Genomic DNA, 20,292 nt, shown 5'->3' with positions numbered 1-20,292 from the left:
TCATGTACCATATGTACATGGTCGATTGGTCCAGTGGTTAGGATTTCTCACTCTTGAGCCAAGGGTCAGAAGTTCAAGGCCTGGGCCAGAAAAATAATATTCAGGTTACGGGAGACCGCGCTACCATTCGCGTTTGGGTATAAACTTAACAGTGCTCTGCCGATTATCATAACTCATACAAGCTCTATAGCTTATGCAAACCCTAAGAGGTCTTATAGAGCCCTAGAAGATGTAGAAAACATGGAAAAGATACACAAGTTTTTTTGATTAGCTGAATGAATATATTATATAAACTCATTTTATTTATTCTTACATAGGTGGACTGTTGTTGAAGCCTTCCTCTTGGGAAACAAGTTTTATATATAGGGACTTTATGCTACAACTGATAGAAGTTGGCAAAAATTTTCGAACTATAGAAAAAAGAAGTCAGCAAATAGTGGAAAAAATTATACATCTCAACATCACAGAAGATTATTTTGAAGATGTAACTGCGCGAATGAAAACAAACATTGAAAATCTTTACAAACCTGTAATGAATTATATTACCGAACTGGACACTCAGTTCTCAAAAATTTATAGGGATATTAACAAAGGAGACATGGTTTCTCAGCAAACAGAGATGACTTTTGAAAGTGGCTGTGATTTAATTCAACATTATGATAACTATTTCCAGAAAGCCACCAACATACAGTGTGAAGAACATTTTTCTATAGGGCAGTTAGTTGTATCAGAATATGTCAAAACACTTAGGGAATCTTTATTAGGAGTAATGGAAGACATATTCGTTCAATTATGCGGTATTCATCAACTGGAGAATGAAGACATAATTGAAGAATTCAATGAAGTCACAAGAAGAGCATTGGAAAGACCTACCACTACAGAAGAACTGATACAACAAGGAAAATACATGATTGAAGTCAAAACAGTAATATTGACAAATTTAAGAGAAAGAATTCAGAAACTATTAACTGGACTGGCTAAAATAATAGATTATGGTGTTTTGTCAAAAGAACATAAGGCATTGAACGCTAGAACTATAAAATGGTTAGAAGATATTGAACTTGTATTAGAACAAAATTCAGCTATGTATGAGGGCATCAAGTATGAAGCAGAAGAAAAAGTTCATAAAAGCATAGCTGAAATCAAACGAAGAAATCAGGATCTCATACCAAGACTTAAAATTTTCAACAAAATGGATGATATCCAAAATTCTAGAGAGTATATTATGGAAATGGCGCCAATCATGGAAGAATTGAGAGACATAAAATTACAGGTCGAGTGGACAAATAGGTAAAGTACAAAACATTTTTCGAATAGTATTTAACAATTAGAGTGAAATAAGTTACAATAGCCATAGTTCACTACAGTCTGTTCAAATATAATACGGAGCACTATAAACAAGGTTCTTGCATAAATAGGATGGTCTTCGAATAGGAATAGGTACTGTCTGTCTAGAGTTGAACTAAAAATAATTCACATACTCATAGAGTTTGTACTCCATACTAATCTACAAATAGAATATAAAAAACATCTCAAAATAAATATGTAACTACACATAACGTCATAAATTAACGGAGATTCTTCAATATGTTATGTCACAAATCTAAGAAGCCATGGACAAAATGAAAAAAGTAGTATCATTCTAATTGGGAAAAAATATCACAAAATCCAAAACATCAACAGAACTAAAATTAAATCTATGAAAATAATGTGAAGAATCTATATCCTTTTTGACTTGCACCTTAATCACACAGGCGACACTTATGTTCTTTCTAATTCAAATGATCAATATCTATATGTTTTTTAGGATCTATTTTTAAATATTTAGTATTTTCAACCAGGAAATACATGTGTTCCTTCAAATTGAAATGAACTGAATTTATATGTTTTCTGAAATTCATTTTCCGAATTGCAACAAAATAACACATGTGAGACTTGTGCCTTCAAATTTAAATAAACATCATGCTTATGAGATATATTTTCAAAGAGTATAATCACACTGGTGACACTTGTGTTAAATGAACTGAATATATATTTCGATTGAGATTATATTTCAGATTTGTAGCATAATAATAAGGTGACCCTTATTATGCTTCATATTCGAATGAGAATATTCTTTATGAATTTTGGTGATATCTTTGCTTTCAGAAAATCATTATGCAAACCAATATGTTCGGTTGCATGCTTCAAGTAATTTTCATTAACATTTTCTTAGTATGCTGTCCTCTCATAAGCTTCAATCTCATGAATAAATTGTTCTGAATTATCTTTTATTTTGTCTAAATAATTTTTTTTGAAGTTGTCTTCAAACTACGAACACTCATTATGAAACAAATGATACCATGATAATGTAAATAAAATTCAATTAATTTTAATTTGATTAATTAATAATTGATATTCAATTAATTTGGGCGCCGCACAATTTGAATCAAGTACATATTTGAATATTTGAATTAAAACAAATTTGACTAAGTCAGATATTGCATAACTCACATTTTATCTTTTACTAAAGAAAGTTAGAATAATCCCATATCAGGTTAAAATCAATTCTCAATATTAATAGATATTTTTGTTTAACCCATTTCCCCCTTTTATAGAAAGTATTGATAAGTATTTTGTTCGGAACTCAAACCGAAAAAAAAATAAGAAAGTAGAAGATATGATCTCCAACAAATAAAGTTTTAGATATTGTTAGCATTATGTATTGCTGACTTAGATATCTGATTCAGTAAGGAAGGTGAATAGGATACATGAAAGTATTAAACAATATTCGGAATATTGCATAAAAAGTCCACCTTGGATCTAAACTTTACAATGGAGTGAAACTACTGATTCTTGCTTATACTGTGGTGTGGGTCCAAAGTTGACTTTTCATGCTCCTATTCTTTCTTTTCCTGAAAGTTTTTAAAGAGAAAAATAAAAATTTATATAAGTAATTAGGTACAGCACTATCGGTAACACTTTGATAGGCAACTCTGGTAAATTTCTATTACTATTATAACGTATGAATTTATTTGTATTATATTTCACAGAGAGGAAGCTTGCTTAGGATTTGCATTATCTGAATATCCTGAGTATGGTGCACTCACAGCATTCATTTATCCCTTTTACCACCTAGTCAAAACGTGCCTGATTTTGAAACGTAAAATAATTGCATGGTTAGACGGACAATTCGAATTTCTTAATTTTGAGGAAACGGAAATGTTCATTGAAGATAATAATAAGGAATTTCTGAAAGGATTTAAGCTTTATAAGAGCAAAATCAGACAAGCTCAACAAGAAAAATCACCTTTAACATTCAAAGGAATCTCTGAAGATGTTGATTCAAACAATTGGCCTTCGCCCTTGAAACTGTGTAGCCAGGCAGTGCAAATGATAAAAGAATTCAGACCTGCTATGACTATGATGCGAATAATGTGTAATGATGCTCTATTGAAACGTCACTGGAAAGGTATAACTTTATTTTTTGAAGAATATTTTCACTTGTCTGTTTAAAGCATAATTCCATGAAAATTTACAAGTTTCAAGTGATAATTCTGGAGACAAAATTTGTCCTTCCATTTTTCATACCTATCTGGATTGTCACTTTAAATCTCAACATAGTTTTTTTTTTAAACTATTGTAATAATTAGTCTATATTAAAATGGGGTGAGTCACTATCAAAAAGGCTCTCAATGAATGAATAATCAAAGCTTACATATAGTAAAAGAGGTACAAAAAAAATGTGTTCTACAAAAGTTTCACGAAATCGACTAGTGTTTTTTGAAATGATTTCACAAAACGAAATATTTACAGAGTGGGCAACATATTGATTGAAATAATTTCATTCTTTCAAATGGAACACCCTATATATTTTTCTATATTTGACTAGCACTTTTTCCCCTGATTTCGAATATATAACATATGTTTGGTCTATCTCTCTTATTCTGAGTACCACAGAGTTTGAAATTTTAAGAACCACCTGGCATGCTCAGTAATTAGTTTTCAAGTGGTAGGATGCGATAACTCAAAATGCTCTTTTTTGAGTTATCTCGTTGGCGACGATATGACATACACTTTTCACTATAAATTGGAATTGGACGCAACTTCATATATTACCTGCTTGTAGCTTCCTTATTTTTATTGTTTCTCACATTAGGTGGAAATATTTCAAATTTTTCCTCTTTCTGTAGTGCATATTCGATGAATAGTTTCATTCAATGACAAACGTTGCCTACGGGATACCTCAAAAAAGGGCAATTAATTAAATTATCGCAACCTTTCACTTGAAAACTCATTACTTAGCTTGCCAGGTGGTTCTTAAAATTTGAAACTTTGTGGTATTCAGAATAAGAGAGATAGGCCAAACATATGTTATATATTCGAAATCAGGGGAAAAAGAGCTAATCAAATATAGAAAAATATACAGGGTGTTCCATTTGAGAAAATGAAGTTGCAATCAATATATTGCCCACTCTGTATATATTCCGTTTTGTGAAATCATTTTAAAAAACACTAGTCGATTGCATGAAACTTTTGTAGAACACATTTTTTTTGTAACTCTGTTAGTAGCAAAGTTGAAGGGGGGTCAAATTATGATGAAAAACCCGGTACTATGAAATATGCTTTAAATAAAAAAAATTCAACTATAGATTTCAATGTATATTTTGACATCTTCACTGTATAACAACTTGAGAACATCTGAATTACGCAATGTAAAAACTTGTTACATTACAACTAACTTTCTCCTAAATGAATGACCATTACTGACATAGCAGCCTAGTTTTGGCAATCGTAAATGGCAGCATGGCAGCAGTTTCTTTCAAAAGATGGGTATAATGCCAAAAAAATATGAGCAGCGATTCAGTGTTCATCCGCATAGTTTGAATATATCTCGCACGTATAAAAAATTGGCATTTTGAAAAAAATATTTTAGCTTATTGGATTTTCACGTATCTTGCATATATCTTTTTCACTTGAAAACTATTGGAAATGTCAAAATAACTGTTTAATAGCGTATTCGACTGGCTGCACCAGTGCGAATTAATTCGAATCTTTGTAGAGCTAAATGACATAATTAGCTCGAATTAATTCGAACTGGTGCAGCCAGTCGAATACGCTATAAATGACAATTTGTTTCTCTTGTTTAAATTTCTTATTTTTTGATAGATATGTCAGAGATAGCTGGATTCGATTTAACACCACATGCAGGCACTTCTTTGAGAAAAATGCTACATATGGGACTTGAACCAGATATAGAACAATATGATGTAATAAGTAATGGTGCAACAAAAGAAAGGGAACTACTCAACACTCTGACAAAGATGAAGGCAGAATGGCAAGAGATTAAATTCAAAGTTGGGCAATACAAAGAAACGAAATTGCCTATTCTGACTGCATTGGATGACATACAAGTTGTTTTAGATGACCATATCATAAAAGCTCTAACAATGAGAGGATCGGTATTTGTTAAACCATATGAAACGGAGGTTAAAGAATTTTATGCCAAGCTTGTGAGGGTTAACAGTACCATAGAAGAATGGGGAAAAGTTCAATCTCAGTGGTTGTATTTATTACCAATATTCTCATCAAAAGACATAGTGGCTCAGATGCCAGAGGAAGGATTGCTTTTTAGAGAAGTCAACGATACCTTCAAAAAATACATGGAAGCAGTGGTAGCTGAACCCAGGGTTATAGAAACTGCAGGATCAGTGGGTGTCCTCGAAGCGATGCAACATTGCCTGGAACTACTCGAACAAATTAATGAAGGTGTCACTAACTATTTGGAAAGAAAGAGATTATTCTTCCCGAGATTCTTCTTTTTGTCCAATGACGAGATGCTTGAAATTCTGTCGGAAACTAAAGATCCTCTAAGAGTACAACCGCACTTGAAAAAATGCTTTGAAGCTATTAATAGTCTGCAATTTGATGAAGTGCTTGCAATTCATGAAATGATTAGTCAGGAAGGTGAAAGGGTGAAGTTCAAGAATATTGTGAGCACCAAAGAAGCCGGAGGAAGTGTGGAAAAGTGGCTTATATTGGTAGAAGATCAAATGATAATTTCTATAAGGGATCAAATCGTTAAGAGCAACAGGCATTACAGTATGGTTCCAAGAACCCAGTGGGTAAGCTCATTTTTTTTCTTATTTGCATTTATCAGTTTATAGGAGTTTATGTTTAAGATTATTAGTTCGACTCTTCTAGAGTTCTGGGAGTTTCTTCAGAAGCTCAGAGTAACAGGAACAATAGTTTCCATCGAAGCCAGGAAAAACGTTTTTCCTCATCCACTGCTCGAACTTATTACTCTCACAGTCTTTCAAATTTAATTTTCAAAAGTACACGCCAGTGTAACATTCTCAGTAACACCTCGAACGCACCCAGATTATATCTTATTTGATAGCTGAAGGTTTGTCATTTTTAAAAGCGGAGTCCTATTCATTACAAAAATTATTGAATTATTTCAATTACGCGATGTTTATAATCATTCAATTGCCTAAAAAATTGGAAATATTGTGCGGAAATTTCAAGAAACAGGTACAGCATAGCCAATGCAAAATCTGCTTTGGACGAAAAATTTGTAGAAGTGAGGAAGTAGCCTCTTTGAAGCTATCCGAGATACTAGAGTTCATTAGAACTCTGGAACTGGAAGGCGAATTGTAGATCACGTTATGGCGAGAATAGCTCTGAGACCATTAGGTCGTAGTGAAACGAATCAATTAAACGATTAAATTAAATCTAATCTAACCTACAACAATATACAAAATCATATTAGGGTTTTGTTTTTAAGGGAAATTAGACTGTACTGTGCATCCCATTTTGGGTGAGACATCCAGGTTTCTCGCTTGTTATTTAAGATAGAGCCTTGCGGTTTTCACGTTCATGCCCTACTTTTTCGCGAAACTCAAGTTGGTCTAATCAGATTCTGCATAACTGTTTCCGTTCAAAAGATACAGGGTGATTTTGGAAATTGATACTTTTCGGACCACTCCTTTATCTCCGAAATTATTAGAAATAATGCTGAGCTGAAAACTACGTCTGAATCAGAATTCTGCGTAGAATCCAGTGGCGTACTCAATTTTTTTTTCGGGGTATGGTTTTGAAGATTCAACAAAAACCTATATTTTTTTTAATGGAACACCCTATATATCATTACTTCGTTGAATTCGTTATTTTTTTCCCTTCAAAATGATATATGATACTATGTAGGTAGGATGTTCAGAAATGTTGAAAAAACACTAAAACGTCAAATAATGATGATTTTTTGTAAATGGGCCATTAATTTTCTATGTTTCAATAAGAGGATTATTACTTTCGATTTTTAAAAGTAGTAGGTCATTGATGACACAAACATCCTTGTTGTTATTATGGCTACTATGCATTTGGGAGCATTGTTTTATCAAGTAGGCATTGGAGGGGAAAAACCAATCTGATCTAGCTGTCATCGCTATAAATTATTGTTATCATTATTGGTTCTTCTTTTCTATGGAAAATCCATTGCCCATTAACAAAAAATCATTATTATTTGATGTTTTAGTGTTTTTTTAACATTTCTGAACATCCTACCTACATAGTGTCATATATAATTTTGAAGGTATAAAAATTCAACGAAGTAATGATATATGGGGTGTTCCATTGAAAAAAATATAGGTTTGTGTTGAATCTTCAAAACCATACCCCGAAAAAAAAAAATTGAGTACGCCACTGGATTCTACGCAAAATTCTGATTCAGACGTAGTTTTTACCTAAGCATTATTTCTAATAAGTTCGGAGATAAAGAAGGGGTCCGAAAAGTATCAATTTCCAAAATCACCCTGTATCTCTTGAACGGAAACAGTTATGCAAAATCTGATTAGACCAACTTGAGTTTCACGAAAAAGTAGGACAGGAACGTGAAAACCGCAAGGCTCTATCTTAAATAACAAGCGAGAAACCTGGATGTCTCACCCAAAATGGGATGCACTGTACAGTACGGAAAAAGAAAGACTGTGAAAAAACAAAGATTAACAAAATCAGTTCATATATCACTTGTTTTGTTGACTGTATAACCGAACCGTATTCATACAGAAAATGTGATATTAAGTCTAAGTCAGGATCTGATTTATTGGATTTTAGAAATATTAAAGGAAGGCGAATTCAAAGGGCGACAAAACTTAAAGATTAGAAAATATTGAATGCCTTGAAAGTTCAATTGACAAATAAGTTGCTGCAACATGCGTAGGGACTTTGCCAATTGGATAATGGAACAAAAAAAATATCGTTTTGGACGAAGCACATTTCAGAATCGTTGGCTACGTTAATAAACAAAACTGATGTATTTGGGAAGAGAAAAACCCTTGCGTTATCCAAGAGAGGCTAATGAATCTACAAAGAATCACCGTAAGAATCATGAGGAGGCTTTTTAAGAACACAATGCGCTCCTAACGGTGACTCTTTGTGGTCTTAAAAAGCCAGAAACATTAATGGTATCAGATATTACAACTTTTTTATGGCCAAAACTGGAAAACATTGATACTAAGTCCATATGGTTCGAACAAAATTGAGCTACCTGTCATACAGCCAGAGAAATTTAGCAATTACTGCATACAAAGTTTCCAGACCGAGTTATTTCCAGATTCGGTGACGTGATTCGGCCTTCCAAACTCTATGATTTGACTCCGTTAGATGTCTTTCTCTGGAGTCATGTAAAAGCACAGGTCTACAAAGATAATACCTGAAACGTTGAAACATTGAAAGCAGAAATTATTCTAGTTATTGGTGATATAGAGGCGCAACTATGCCAGAATGTGATTGAAAATTTTATAAAAAAATCGGCTACTGTAGACACGCAAGAGGTGGTTACATGGGATATATCATTTTCATAGTTTGAATGGCAAACATTCAGTTACAACTCATGTCTTTCGATTATTTATTTTTGAAAACTCAATTTGAAAGAGCCTGTAGGGTTCTTCAAAATCTCGCTTCAACTCATTTATCAACATTATATGGAAAATATTTCAATAGATAGAAATTTCAATGGTAATATTATTTTCAGATAACCAAATGGCAGGGTCAAATTGTCCTTTGCGTGTCCCAAATGCAGTGGACGGCAGATGTGCATAAGTCCTTGAACCATCATGAGGGTTACACGATTCCAGATTATACAGAAAGTCAAGGAGAACAACTGAGAGAAACTGTAGCTCTCATTCGAGATCCAAAGCTTTCAAATTTGAACCGTATAACCATAAAAGCTTTGATTGTAATCGATGTACATGCCAAAGATGTTGTGGAAGAGCTTAACCGAAAAGGTGTTAGTAGCGATAAGGAGTTCAAATGGTTGTCACAGTTGAGGTACTATCTGGAAGATGATGAATCGTTGGTGAGATTGGTGAATGCTACTGTGAAATACGCATATGAATATTTGGGTAACTCTGACCGTTTGGTGATAACCCCTTTAACAGACAGATGCTACAGAACACTAATTGGTGCATATCATTTACATCTGAATGGTGCTCCGGAAGGTCCAGCTGGAACTGGTAAAACTGAAACAACTAAAGATTTGGCCAAAGCTTTGGCCGTTCAGTGTGTTGTTTTCAATTGTTCAGATGGTTTGGATTACAAAGCAATGGGTAAATTTTTCAAAGGATTAGCTTCCTGTGGTGCATGGGTTTGCTTCGACGAATTTAATAGGATTGATATTGAGGTATTGTCTGTAGTAGCTCAGCAGATATTATCGATAGTTTTGGCTGTGAGGGCTAAAGCGAAAACATTCCTTTTTGAAGGTAAGAGTTACGTGTTGGTTAACTTCGTATCTCTTCAATCTATTCAAAATTTCCGAATGCAATAACACTTACTTTAGCAATGGAATCCATTTACTGCTTTCAAAATAATTTTGATATTATTGTTCGAACGTTCAATTGCTAGATTAGCTGACAGAACTGATTTTATCCTTGAATTTTTCATCAATGACTCGAATCATTTGATAGCATTCTCGGATCAAAATTCTAAAATTGCCGACATTTGGGCACAATTTAGCTGAATCTACATAGCAGTACAACTTTGCTTCCGCCGTTTTTTTTTTCGAAATTCGAGGCTTTATTGTCAAAAACTGCTTATATATTTATGATTCAAAGTATTATCCATTGCTGGCCACTATTTTCTCCCAACTTTCGGACAGGATACGAATCCCGCGTTGAAGAAACTGATCATCTTTTGAAGTCATCAAACCAACAAGTGATAGTCCGAGGGAGCTTTTGATGCGATCCACGAATCGATTCAATTTTTCATAACTGGAGTGGAAGTGCTGGTTAGACAGGCCGTGTGACATTGATCGAAACAAGTGATAGTCCGACGGAGAATACGGCGAGATAGTCTAGAGAATACTGCGGATGGGATAGGACTTCCCATTTCAACGTATCCCATTTCAACGTTTCCAAGTATGTCTTGACCAATTTCGCAATATGGGGTCGAGCATTGTCTTGCTGTAAAATCACCGTTTGTCTTTCAATGCTCGGCTCAAACGTAATAATTGCGTTCGATTAGGATCGGCTGTGATTGTTTCAGTCGGTTTTAACAACTCATAATACACTACGGCGAGTTGGTCCCTCCAAATACTGAGCATGACCTTGGAACCGTGAAAATTCCACGTGGAAGCATGGCCGGGATATCCCCATGATTTATGCGCTTAGGATTATCATAATGAACCCATTTTTCGTCTCCAGTCACAATACGATGCAGAAATCTCTTAAGTCTTTGCCTTGCAAGTAGATGTTCACAAGCAAACAAATGCCGTTCAACATCTCTCGGCTACAACTCGTACTGCATACAATTTCTTTGTTTCTGAATCATTTCCATGACTTTCTGCCGTTTTGAAATGGCTTGTTGTGTCACTCCCAATGATCCTGCTAATTCTTGTCGTGTTTGACACGAGTCTTGATCAAGTAATGCCTCCAATTCTGCATCTTCGAAAACCTTCTCTCTTCCACCGCTATGCTGGTCTTCGACGCCAAAACCACCGTTCTTGAAGCGTTGAAACCACTCTCGGCCCGTTTTTACTAATAACGACCTTGCCAAATATTTGAGAGCATTCGATGAGCCTCAGCCGCAGATTTCTTCATATTAAACAGAAAATTAAAACTTCCCACAAATGACGAGAATTTGGCTCGTAAGCTGACATGTTTAATCGAGAATAACTTTATGATGCAGACACAAATCGACTAATATGTCGATTGCGCTACAGCCATCTATTGCAAAACGGCGGAAGCGAAGTTGTACACCTAATCATATTTTCCAATTTCAATTTTAGTGATATCGCAATGAGTTTAATTCAATTATTTCTTTATAGGAACTGAGTTGAGGCTGAACCCCACTTGTTATGTGTGCATAACAATGAATCCTGGATACGCAGGAAGATCGGAGCTACCAGATAACCTCAAAGTTCTGTTTAGAACAGTAGCTATGATGGTACCTGATTATGCTATGATAGGAGAAATTTCACTATATTCATTCGGCTTCATTGATGCCAGAAATTTGTCAGTCAAAATTGTAACCACTTATAGACTTTGTTCGGAACAATTATCCTCACAAAATCACTATGATTATGGAATGAGAGCTGTCAAATCTGTATTATCAGCTGCCGGAAATAACAAAAGAGCGTTTCCCAACGAAAACGAAAGTATTTTGTTGCTTAGAGCCATTTTGGACGTTAATCTTCCGAAGTTTTTGAGCCACGATTTACCCTTATTCTCAGGTATTATATCAGATTTGTTCCCTGGTATAATTTTGCCGCAAGCAGATTACAAACTGTTCACAAGGACTATGGCTGCATGTTGCAAGGAGAAAAATCTTCAACCTAAAGACACATTCATCGTAAAAGTTATACAAACATATGAGATGATGATAGTTCGACATGGATTCATGATAGTTGGTCTACCTTTTGCCGGAAAAACTTCAACTTTGAAAATTTTAGCTGATACTCTAACAGCTCTCAATTTGAAAGGCCAGAAAGAAGAAAAGGTACAGTACAAATTCCTCAATCCAAAGGCAATAACCATGGGTCAATTGTACGGGGAGTTCGATCCAATATCTTACGAATGGTTCGATGGAGTAGTGTCGAATACCTACAGAGATTTTACAGTTGACCCCGTGCCAGATAGAAAATGGATCATATTCGACGGACCAGTAGATGCAGTGTGGATTGAAAATATGAACAGTGCTCTAGATGATAACAAAAAACTTTGTCTAATGTCTGGCGAAGTGATGGCGATGACATCGTCCATGTCTTTGATTTTCGAAGTCATGGATTTGGAACAAGCTTCGCCAGCTACAGTAAGTGTATTGTCTAATTTTTCTTTTCTTCTTCCACTTATTTCAGGGATTGCCCTAAGCCCTTTAATTGACCATATTCACCGTCGCCATATTGTTGTGCGACAATACCAACTACCCAGTGTTCCCAACGAAGAAATATTTAGTTTACTAAGAAAAATTCCACAATATAAAGTTTATAAGTGAAATTTATGTGTACCTTTTCTGGCTGCTACGCCAGATAGGCTTGTTTGGGACAATATTTCGCAAAAATTTCACCTTTTGGAAATAAAAACATTAGTCAAAGGTGGTTTCATGAACAATTTAACTGTGGGCGAGTGTATAAATGAAGGCTTCGCTCCATTTTTGGAATAGTCAGTGGAAGAAAAATCTCTATGGCTGATAGTAATTTTGATATTAGCGGTATTTTTCTAGTAAACTCAATATTTCTCCGTTTGGAACACTGGGTAGTTGGTATTGTCGCACAACAATATGGCGACGGTGAATATGGTCAATTGTTGTCTTGTTAAAAGTTTCATTGTGGTGCTAAGAATGCCTATGCATCGGTAATTTCTTGAGTCTTTCTTCTATCCTTTCATATAGGTAGGGATGGAAATGCTGGATTTCCACTTACTGGATACTGTCCCCGAAGACATCATTAAGTTGAATTGTAAGACAGCGCTACGTGTCACTCAAGCAACGAAACAATCGCAATTTTGAAAGAATAGTTTTTTGGCCCTGTTATTTTTCGAAGAGGTGATCACAATTGGTCGCCAAGGTTTTTTGATTTGACATTTTTAGATTTAGATGAATGAAATAGAAAAATTTATCGAGGACATACAGCCGCAAATGTGCAAATTGGTCATGGAAAGGATATGGTACTGCAACCGTAGTCGTGGCGGCCATTTGGTTCATATCGTTTTCCATCTTTGATGGCATACCTTCTTCTTTACAATCAAATAAACATCCATTGACTTCTCTTGAAATATACTCGTTTTTTATATCAAAATGAAACCTCTTATCCGAACACCATTTATTTATCAATTTTCAATGAATTTGGGGAATGAATAAAAAAACCTATTTTAATGTCATAGGTATCTCGATGCGGAATGATATATATGGAACCTCAATCACTAGGATGGAGGCCAATCTTGGACTCTTGGATGCCTCACCAGAACCCAGAATGGTGTAGTCCAGATAAACGAAGTTTTATAGTCAGTATGTTCGAATGGTTCGTACCACCATGTCTTAACTACGTGAGAAAAAAATGCACGATGTTCTGTAATCCTGGCGACATTTGCCTAGTGAAAAACACGATAAATCTAGTGCAGATGTATTTAGATGACGCATGCGAAAAAAGCACTAAGAAAGAAGAAGACTTCAAGTATTTGAGACAATGGACGGAAGCTACTATGATAATGTCCATCACATGGGGAATAGGTGGAATCTTAGATGCTGATTCTAGAGAAAAATTTGACGAATTCCTGAAAAAACTTTTCGCGAATCAAGATCCCAATTACCCTTTACCAGAATCAATAGGTCAAATAGAAGTTGTGATACCTCAAGAAAATATTTTGACTGAGTATGCTTTTATATATAAGACAAAGGGATCTTGGAAATATTATCCGGAATCGGTTAAGTATAAGAGAGTAGAAGATGCTAGTAATTTACAACAAGTGCTAATACCCACAATAGACACTTCAAGATATATGAGCCTCATGAAGATGCATATAAAAAACAAACAACCCTTTCTTTTAGTTGGACCTACAGGTACAGGAAAAAGTTTTTACATTCAAGATTTGATACTGAATAAAATAGAAAAAGAATCTTACGAACCGGGATTCATAACGTTCACAGTACAGATAACCTGTAACCAAACTCAGAACTTGCTCATTTCGAAATTGAATAAGCGCCGAAGAGGTATATATGGGCCACCTAAAGGAAAACTGTCTGTGTTATTCATAGACGACCTCAACATGCCTCAGAAAGAAATTTACGGTGCTCAACCACCCATAGAACTACTCCGGCAATTTTTTGACCACAAGAACTGGTTCGATCTGAAGACCACTGAGCCCCTCTACATGGTCGATGTTATGTTCTGTGCGGCTATGGGTTTGGTCGGAGGCAGCAGACAAGATATTTATGCCCGATTCCTTAGACATTTCAGTATTATGTCGATCAATGAGTTTAGTCAAGAAAGTATGGCGAAAATTTATATCAATATCTTGCACGTCGGTTGGAAAAATAACGGCTTTCCAAGCGACAGCATCAACATGGTCAATCTGATTGTTAACGCAAGCCTAGAGATATACAGAAACGCTATGGAGAACTTGAGGCCGACTCCATCAAAGAGTCACTACGTGTTTAATTTGAGAGATTTTTCGAGATTGATCCTGGGAGTAGCGATGCTCAGGAGAGAGTCGGTGACAGAAGAAATTGGTAAGATATTTTTCATCAAATCGAGCTATATTCTACTTCTCACTCAAAATGAAGTTTATATTTGTTTAGCCTATACAGGGTCTTTCACGAGGAACCTCACCCATATTTATACGGGAAACTACTGAACGTATTTTCATGAAATTCAGCACTTATGAGTATTTCACGATGCTGATGAAATCTAAAATATTTTCAAGGCATGAGCACCTCCGGTTTTTCCGGAAATGACGTCAACTTCCGTTTTTCAAATTAGAACACCATTTTTTTATTGCAGAAATAGATTCCTTAGAAAATTTCAGGTTATTTGAAATTCATCATGTCGGCGAGTAAAGAAGTCGATCCGAGTGTCTCTCTACAATTAACAATTCCTCAATGTGGACACTGTAAAAAAACAATAGTTAAAAATAGTTCTAAATGTAATATTTGTTTTAAACCGTTCCATCCTGGTTGTGGTTCGAAAATAAAAAAAGTGTTGTGATGTTGAAATAACCAACACAAATGTAAGTGACAAATCCGGGGCGGATTTTTCCCCGCTGGTAGAACCATCAGCGAAGATTATAACTAGCGAATCATCCAGTAAAGATCTTTTACTCAAGATTATTTTTGAACTTGAATCAAAAAATAATATCTTGCAGGAAAATAATTCCCTACTTAAATTCAAAATTTCTTCTCTGGAAAATGAAATCCGCATCAAAGATAAGGAATTGAATGTACTCGAGAAGCAAAAAATGTCAACACAACTGGTATGTGGGAATTCCAATAAACATAAGGAGCCATATTCTCGCAGTTTATCAATGTCATCTGGGTGCACCGAAACTGTGAGTCATCAGCGTTCAGCACCGGATTTGAAATATTTGAATACAGTGCTAACGCGTTCTTCAACTGAGACTCCTGGCAGTTCGAGGTCGAAAGTGAATAAACGAAAGGATTGTGAAGATGCTGTCATCAGAGCACCTGAGAGAATAGGACTAAATGGAGTTCATGCTGGCTGTCCGGCTGATTTGAGGGATGATATCGTCAACGATCTCTCTGTTCGTGAAAATGGTGATGATTGGAAGGTTGTGAGCCGCAAACCAATTCGCAAACGTAAGGGGGCTCTGATTGTTGGTAGTTCTACTGGTTCTACCTCTGTTGAGGGACTGGATAGATTCAAAGCCTTTCACGTGTCGAATTTGAGGCCGGAAACAACTGAAGATAATTTAAAAAATTTCCTAAAAAAAAACTTTTCAAACGTCATCTGTGAAAAGTTGGTATCACGTTATCCGGAAGAATATGCTTCATTTAAGGTTTTGATTCCGAGATCTGAATATGAGAAAGCACTTGACGGTGAAAACTGGCCGAACAAAGTTAATGTTCATCATTTTTTTCATCGTCGCAAAATCCATCGACCGCAAATAGATTAAAGTCTGTCGTGGATGATATTTCACCTGCTGTCATATTTAGTATAATGCAGTTAAATGTTCAGTGTCTTTCAAATAAACGGAATAATCTGGAAGTGCTGTTAGAGGAAAAACGTCCTGATGTGCTCAGTGTCTCAGAGCATTGGTGTAAAGTGGATGGTGTTACGTCTATGGTATTACCAGGTTATACACTGGCTGATTATTTCTGCCGCTCTTCGAGGGAACATGGTGGATCGTTGCTGTACACGAGGAATGGGCTCGAGGTAAAAAGTCTAAAGGTATCTGAATTCTCTGTGGAGATGCACGTGGAAATCTGCGGTATTGTGGTTGCGGTTGGTGACGCAAGTTTCGGTGTTTTGAGTGTTTATAGACCCTGCTCAGGTGACATTGATCTGTTCTTTGAAAAAATGTTTTGTTCGTTGCAATTTTGTATGTTAAATGTTGATTTCATTTTCTTATGTGGTGATCTTAACATCGATTCACTTACACCAGGTTGCAACAAGACTAAACTTCTTAACGAGTTGTTAGATTGCTTCAATCTCACTAAAACGACTGAAGTTGCAACCAGAGTTTACACTAATATAAGTGGTATCACTTCCACATCCAAGGTTGATTATATCATCTCCAGTTCAGATCTTTGTAATTATAAGTGTACTGTATTTGAGCCTCATATAAGTGACCATAAGGCAATGTTGTTAAAAATGTCGTTAAAGCCTATATCTGCTCCAAAGACCAAAATTTTCATAAGAAATGTTAATCAGAACAACCTTAACAAGCTGAAAGCCTGCATATCCGATAGTAATTTTGTAGATCTTTACTCGGAAAGTGATGTTGACCTATGCTTCGAGTCATTCAGCAATGAAATCTTGTACTTTTTGGAAGTATGTTGTCCTGTCAAACATATTTTTGCAACTTATTCTCGGAAAAATTGGATAACATCTGAGATCAGGCAGAGTAAACAGAATTTGACCAATTTATATTGGCTCCATTCAGTCGTACGTTCACCGTCCACTTTAGTCAATTATAAAAATGCAAAACTACAGCATAATTTACTAATAAAGGAGACTAAAATTAATTATTATAGTTCAAAAATTGATAAATCTGATAACAAGAATAAAACTCTGTGGAATATTGTTAATAAGTTTACATGTAGGAATACGAGGGCACATCACCCAGTTAGTATCATTTTAGATGGTGTGAAATACGATAGTCCTTCGGTGCTTGTTAACATATTTGGTAGCCACTTCACCTCAATGGCTAAATCTAAGTTGAAGACTTGTTATGGCGACAATTTGTCCATTTCTTGTACCACAGCATCTTTGGTTGATAATACTTTTTACTTTTATCCGGTAACTAAGTTAGAGGTTCTTGATGCAATTAAGAATCTAAAAAACAAAAATAGCGTAGGTTTACATTCCATCTCAACTAAAATAGTAAAAAGCATCTCCGAAACCATAAGCGAGCACTTTGCCCATGTCGTTAACCTTTCAATATCAACAGGTAAATTTCCTAGTACTCTCAAGGAGTCCATAGTAATCCCGATACACAAGGTCGGCAACCTGGATGAGATCACCAACTATCGTCCCATTTCGATCATAAGTGTTTTGTCAAAAGTTTTCGAAAGAATCGTATTTACAAGAATGTTTAAATTTTTAAATAAATACAAAATACTAAATCCAGCTCAGCACGGCTTCACTAGTGGACGGTCAACTCAAACGGCTGCACTTGATTTCATCGAGTCCGTGTATGGGTGTTTGGATCGCAATTTACATGTTGCTGGATTGTTTTTTGATTTGTCTTGTGCCTTCGACACGCTTTCTTTTGAATTCATTTTGAATAAATGTTACAGCTTGGGATTCAGGGGGATATTTCTTGATTGGTTACGTAGCTATCTCCATCAGAGAACTATGCGTGTTAAGGTTGGTTCCACTTATTCGATCAAATTTAGAATTGATTGTGGAGTTCCTCAGGGCTCCGTGCTGGGACCACTATTGTTCTTGCTGTTCATAAACGACTTGCCCATTCACTTGGCTCAATTTATGCTGGTTCTCTTTGCCGATGACACCTCCGTTGTGGTCTCAGCGGAGACTGCTGAGGAGCTTCGTTACGCGTGCGAGGCGATTATACGCCAGTTCGTTGCTTGGTGCCGGTCGAATAGAGTGATAGTGAATGTTAATAAAACAGTTTGTATTCACTTCGGTATCAAAAATAATCCTGTTGACACTTTGGAAATTTATCATTCGAACTTCTTGATAAAATCGGCTGTAAGCTGTAAATTCTTGGGTGTATATATTGATAGGACACTTAGCTGGTCCACGCATATTGATATGCTCTGTAAAAAACTCAATAGCTCATTTTTTGCCATCTGTAGAGTAAGGGATATGCTACCACTCAGCTCATTGATTCAGGTCTATTATAGCACTGTTTATAGTTTACTTTCCTACAACATATTACTCTGGGGTAACTGTGCCGATATCAATAGAGCTTTCATCGCTCAGAAACGCATCATTCGTAGAATTTTCAACTTATGTTCTCGTACATCCTGTAGGCCAACTTTGATCGCAAATAATATTTTATCTCTGCCATGTATCTACATATTTAAATGTTTGCTGTATGCCAAAGAAAATGAAAAAAGGTGGACCAGATTGTCAAATAACCATGAATATGGAACTAGGAACCAAGATATTTTACTTGTGCCTAAACACAGAACTCAAAAGTTTGAAAAATCCCCAATGTATCAGTGCATAAAAATGTATAATTCTCTTCCTAAATTTCTGAAATCTCTCAACTTCTTAGCGTTTAAGAGAAAGGTGAGAATTACATTGTTATCTAAGTGTTATTACTCTGTACAGGAATTTCACCAGGATTGTCCCCATATAGTTGATGTAAATTGAAATGTATATATATATTTGTATTTGAATTGTCCCATACACTAAGGTGTCTTGAGGGACCAATAAAGATTATTATTATTATTATTATTTGATGTAACATTTTTCAGTTTTGGTTGGAAAATTGTAATTTGAAAATGTAAGATTGATGTATCCACTTTAAAAATCGAAATCGCGATTCATGATACAGGGGGTGAAAAAATCGCTTTCAAAGTTAGGGTTGACAAAATCGTGAAAAATCAATTTTTTCAAATTAGAACCCCAATTTGTTATGGCAGATATTGAATCTACGTTGAAAAATAATGTGAGTGTATGCATCACACCCTTGCCCTAAAGTGGATATTTTCTGAGTTATTCACAAAAAACTGTTTTTCGTCTTGAATTTTCAGCTATTTCTTTTCCCTTCACGCCAAAAAGATGAAATTTTCAGGAACTGTTACTTAAATCATGTTTTAAATTTTACTACCCTAATATGCAAGAGAAAAAAGTTACAGGTTGTTCCTAAATAGATGGCGAATTTTGATTCGAATTTGTATCGGAAACCTCTTTATTTCAACTGATCGGCCATCGGTTTTCTCGATCGATGGTTGGCGAATAATGGTCCACATCTTTGGCCACCACGTTCTCCCGATTTAACTCCTTTAGACTATTTTTGGGGTAGGATAAAAAATATTGTCTACTCAACTCCCCTGACTGATAAAGAGGACTGCATAGAACGAGTCAGAAATGCGTTCAGGTTTGTTTAGATCTTTAGATTCATAGTTTTGAAACTCAATTTGGTTTTTAAAAACTTTTGCAAATCTCTTCCTCCCGATGAAATAAGAAGAGCAACGCACGAAGCATTCCTGAGACGTATAAATAAATGTCTAGAAATTAACGGTCAAAACTTTGAGCATCTTCTCTAGTTATAACTGCGAGAGTTTGCCATGGTTCTCCTAATAGTAACTTGAAGTCGGTTTCAAGAAGGGGTGAAAAATCTACAGCATGGTTCGAATAACAGTTCCTGAAAATTTCATCTTTTTGGCGTGAAGGGAAAAGAAATAGCTGAAAATTCAAGACGAAAAACAGTTTTTTGTGAATAACTCAGAAAATAACCATTTTAGGGCAAGGGTGTGATGCATACACTCACATTATTTTTCAACGTAGATTCAATATCTGCCATAAAAAAATGGGGTTCTAATTTGAAAAAATTGATTTTTCACGATTTTGTCATCCCTAACTTTGAAAGCGATTTTTTCACCCCCTGTATCATGAATCGCGATTTCGATTTTTAAAGTGTATACATCAATCTTACATCTTGAAAAATCCCA

At 35.4% G+C, this 20,292-nt stretch overlaps 1 protein-coding gene across 1 annotated transcript in view; it reads left to right on the top strand.

Moving 5' to 3' along the window:
* LOC123684076 (dynein axonemal heavy chain 12-like) overlaps nucleotides 1–20,292 on the top strand; it is a 33,035-nt gene that overhangs the window by 1,416 nt on the left and 11,327 nt on the right. Inside the window, exons 2-7 of the mRNA XM_045623188.1 lie at nucleotides 318–1,290; nucleotides 3,033–3,451; nucleotides 5,149–6,104; nucleotides 9,011–9,737; nucleotides 11,300–12,282; nucleotides 13,353–14,697. Coding sequence (XP_045479144.1) covers nucleotides 318–1,290; nucleotides 3,033–3,451; nucleotides 5,149–6,104; nucleotides 9,011–9,737; nucleotides 11,300–12,282; nucleotides 13,353–14,697 — 5,403 coding nt within the window. The remainder of the gene's footprint in view (nucleotides 1–317; nucleotides 1,291–3,032; nucleotides 3,452–5,148; nucleotides 6,105–9,010; nucleotides 9,738–11,299; nucleotides 12,283–13,352; nucleotides 14,698–20,292) is intronic.

The sequence above is a fragment of the Harmonia axyridis genome, chromosome 1, assembly GCF_914767665.1.
Source record: "Harmonia axyridis chromosome 1, icHarAxyr1.1, whole genome shotgun sequence".
NCBI lineage: Eukaryota > Metazoa > Arthropoda > Insecta > Coleoptera > Coccinellidae > Harmonia > Harmonia axyridis.
This window is presented reverse-complemented; position numbering and strand designations above follow the sequence as displayed.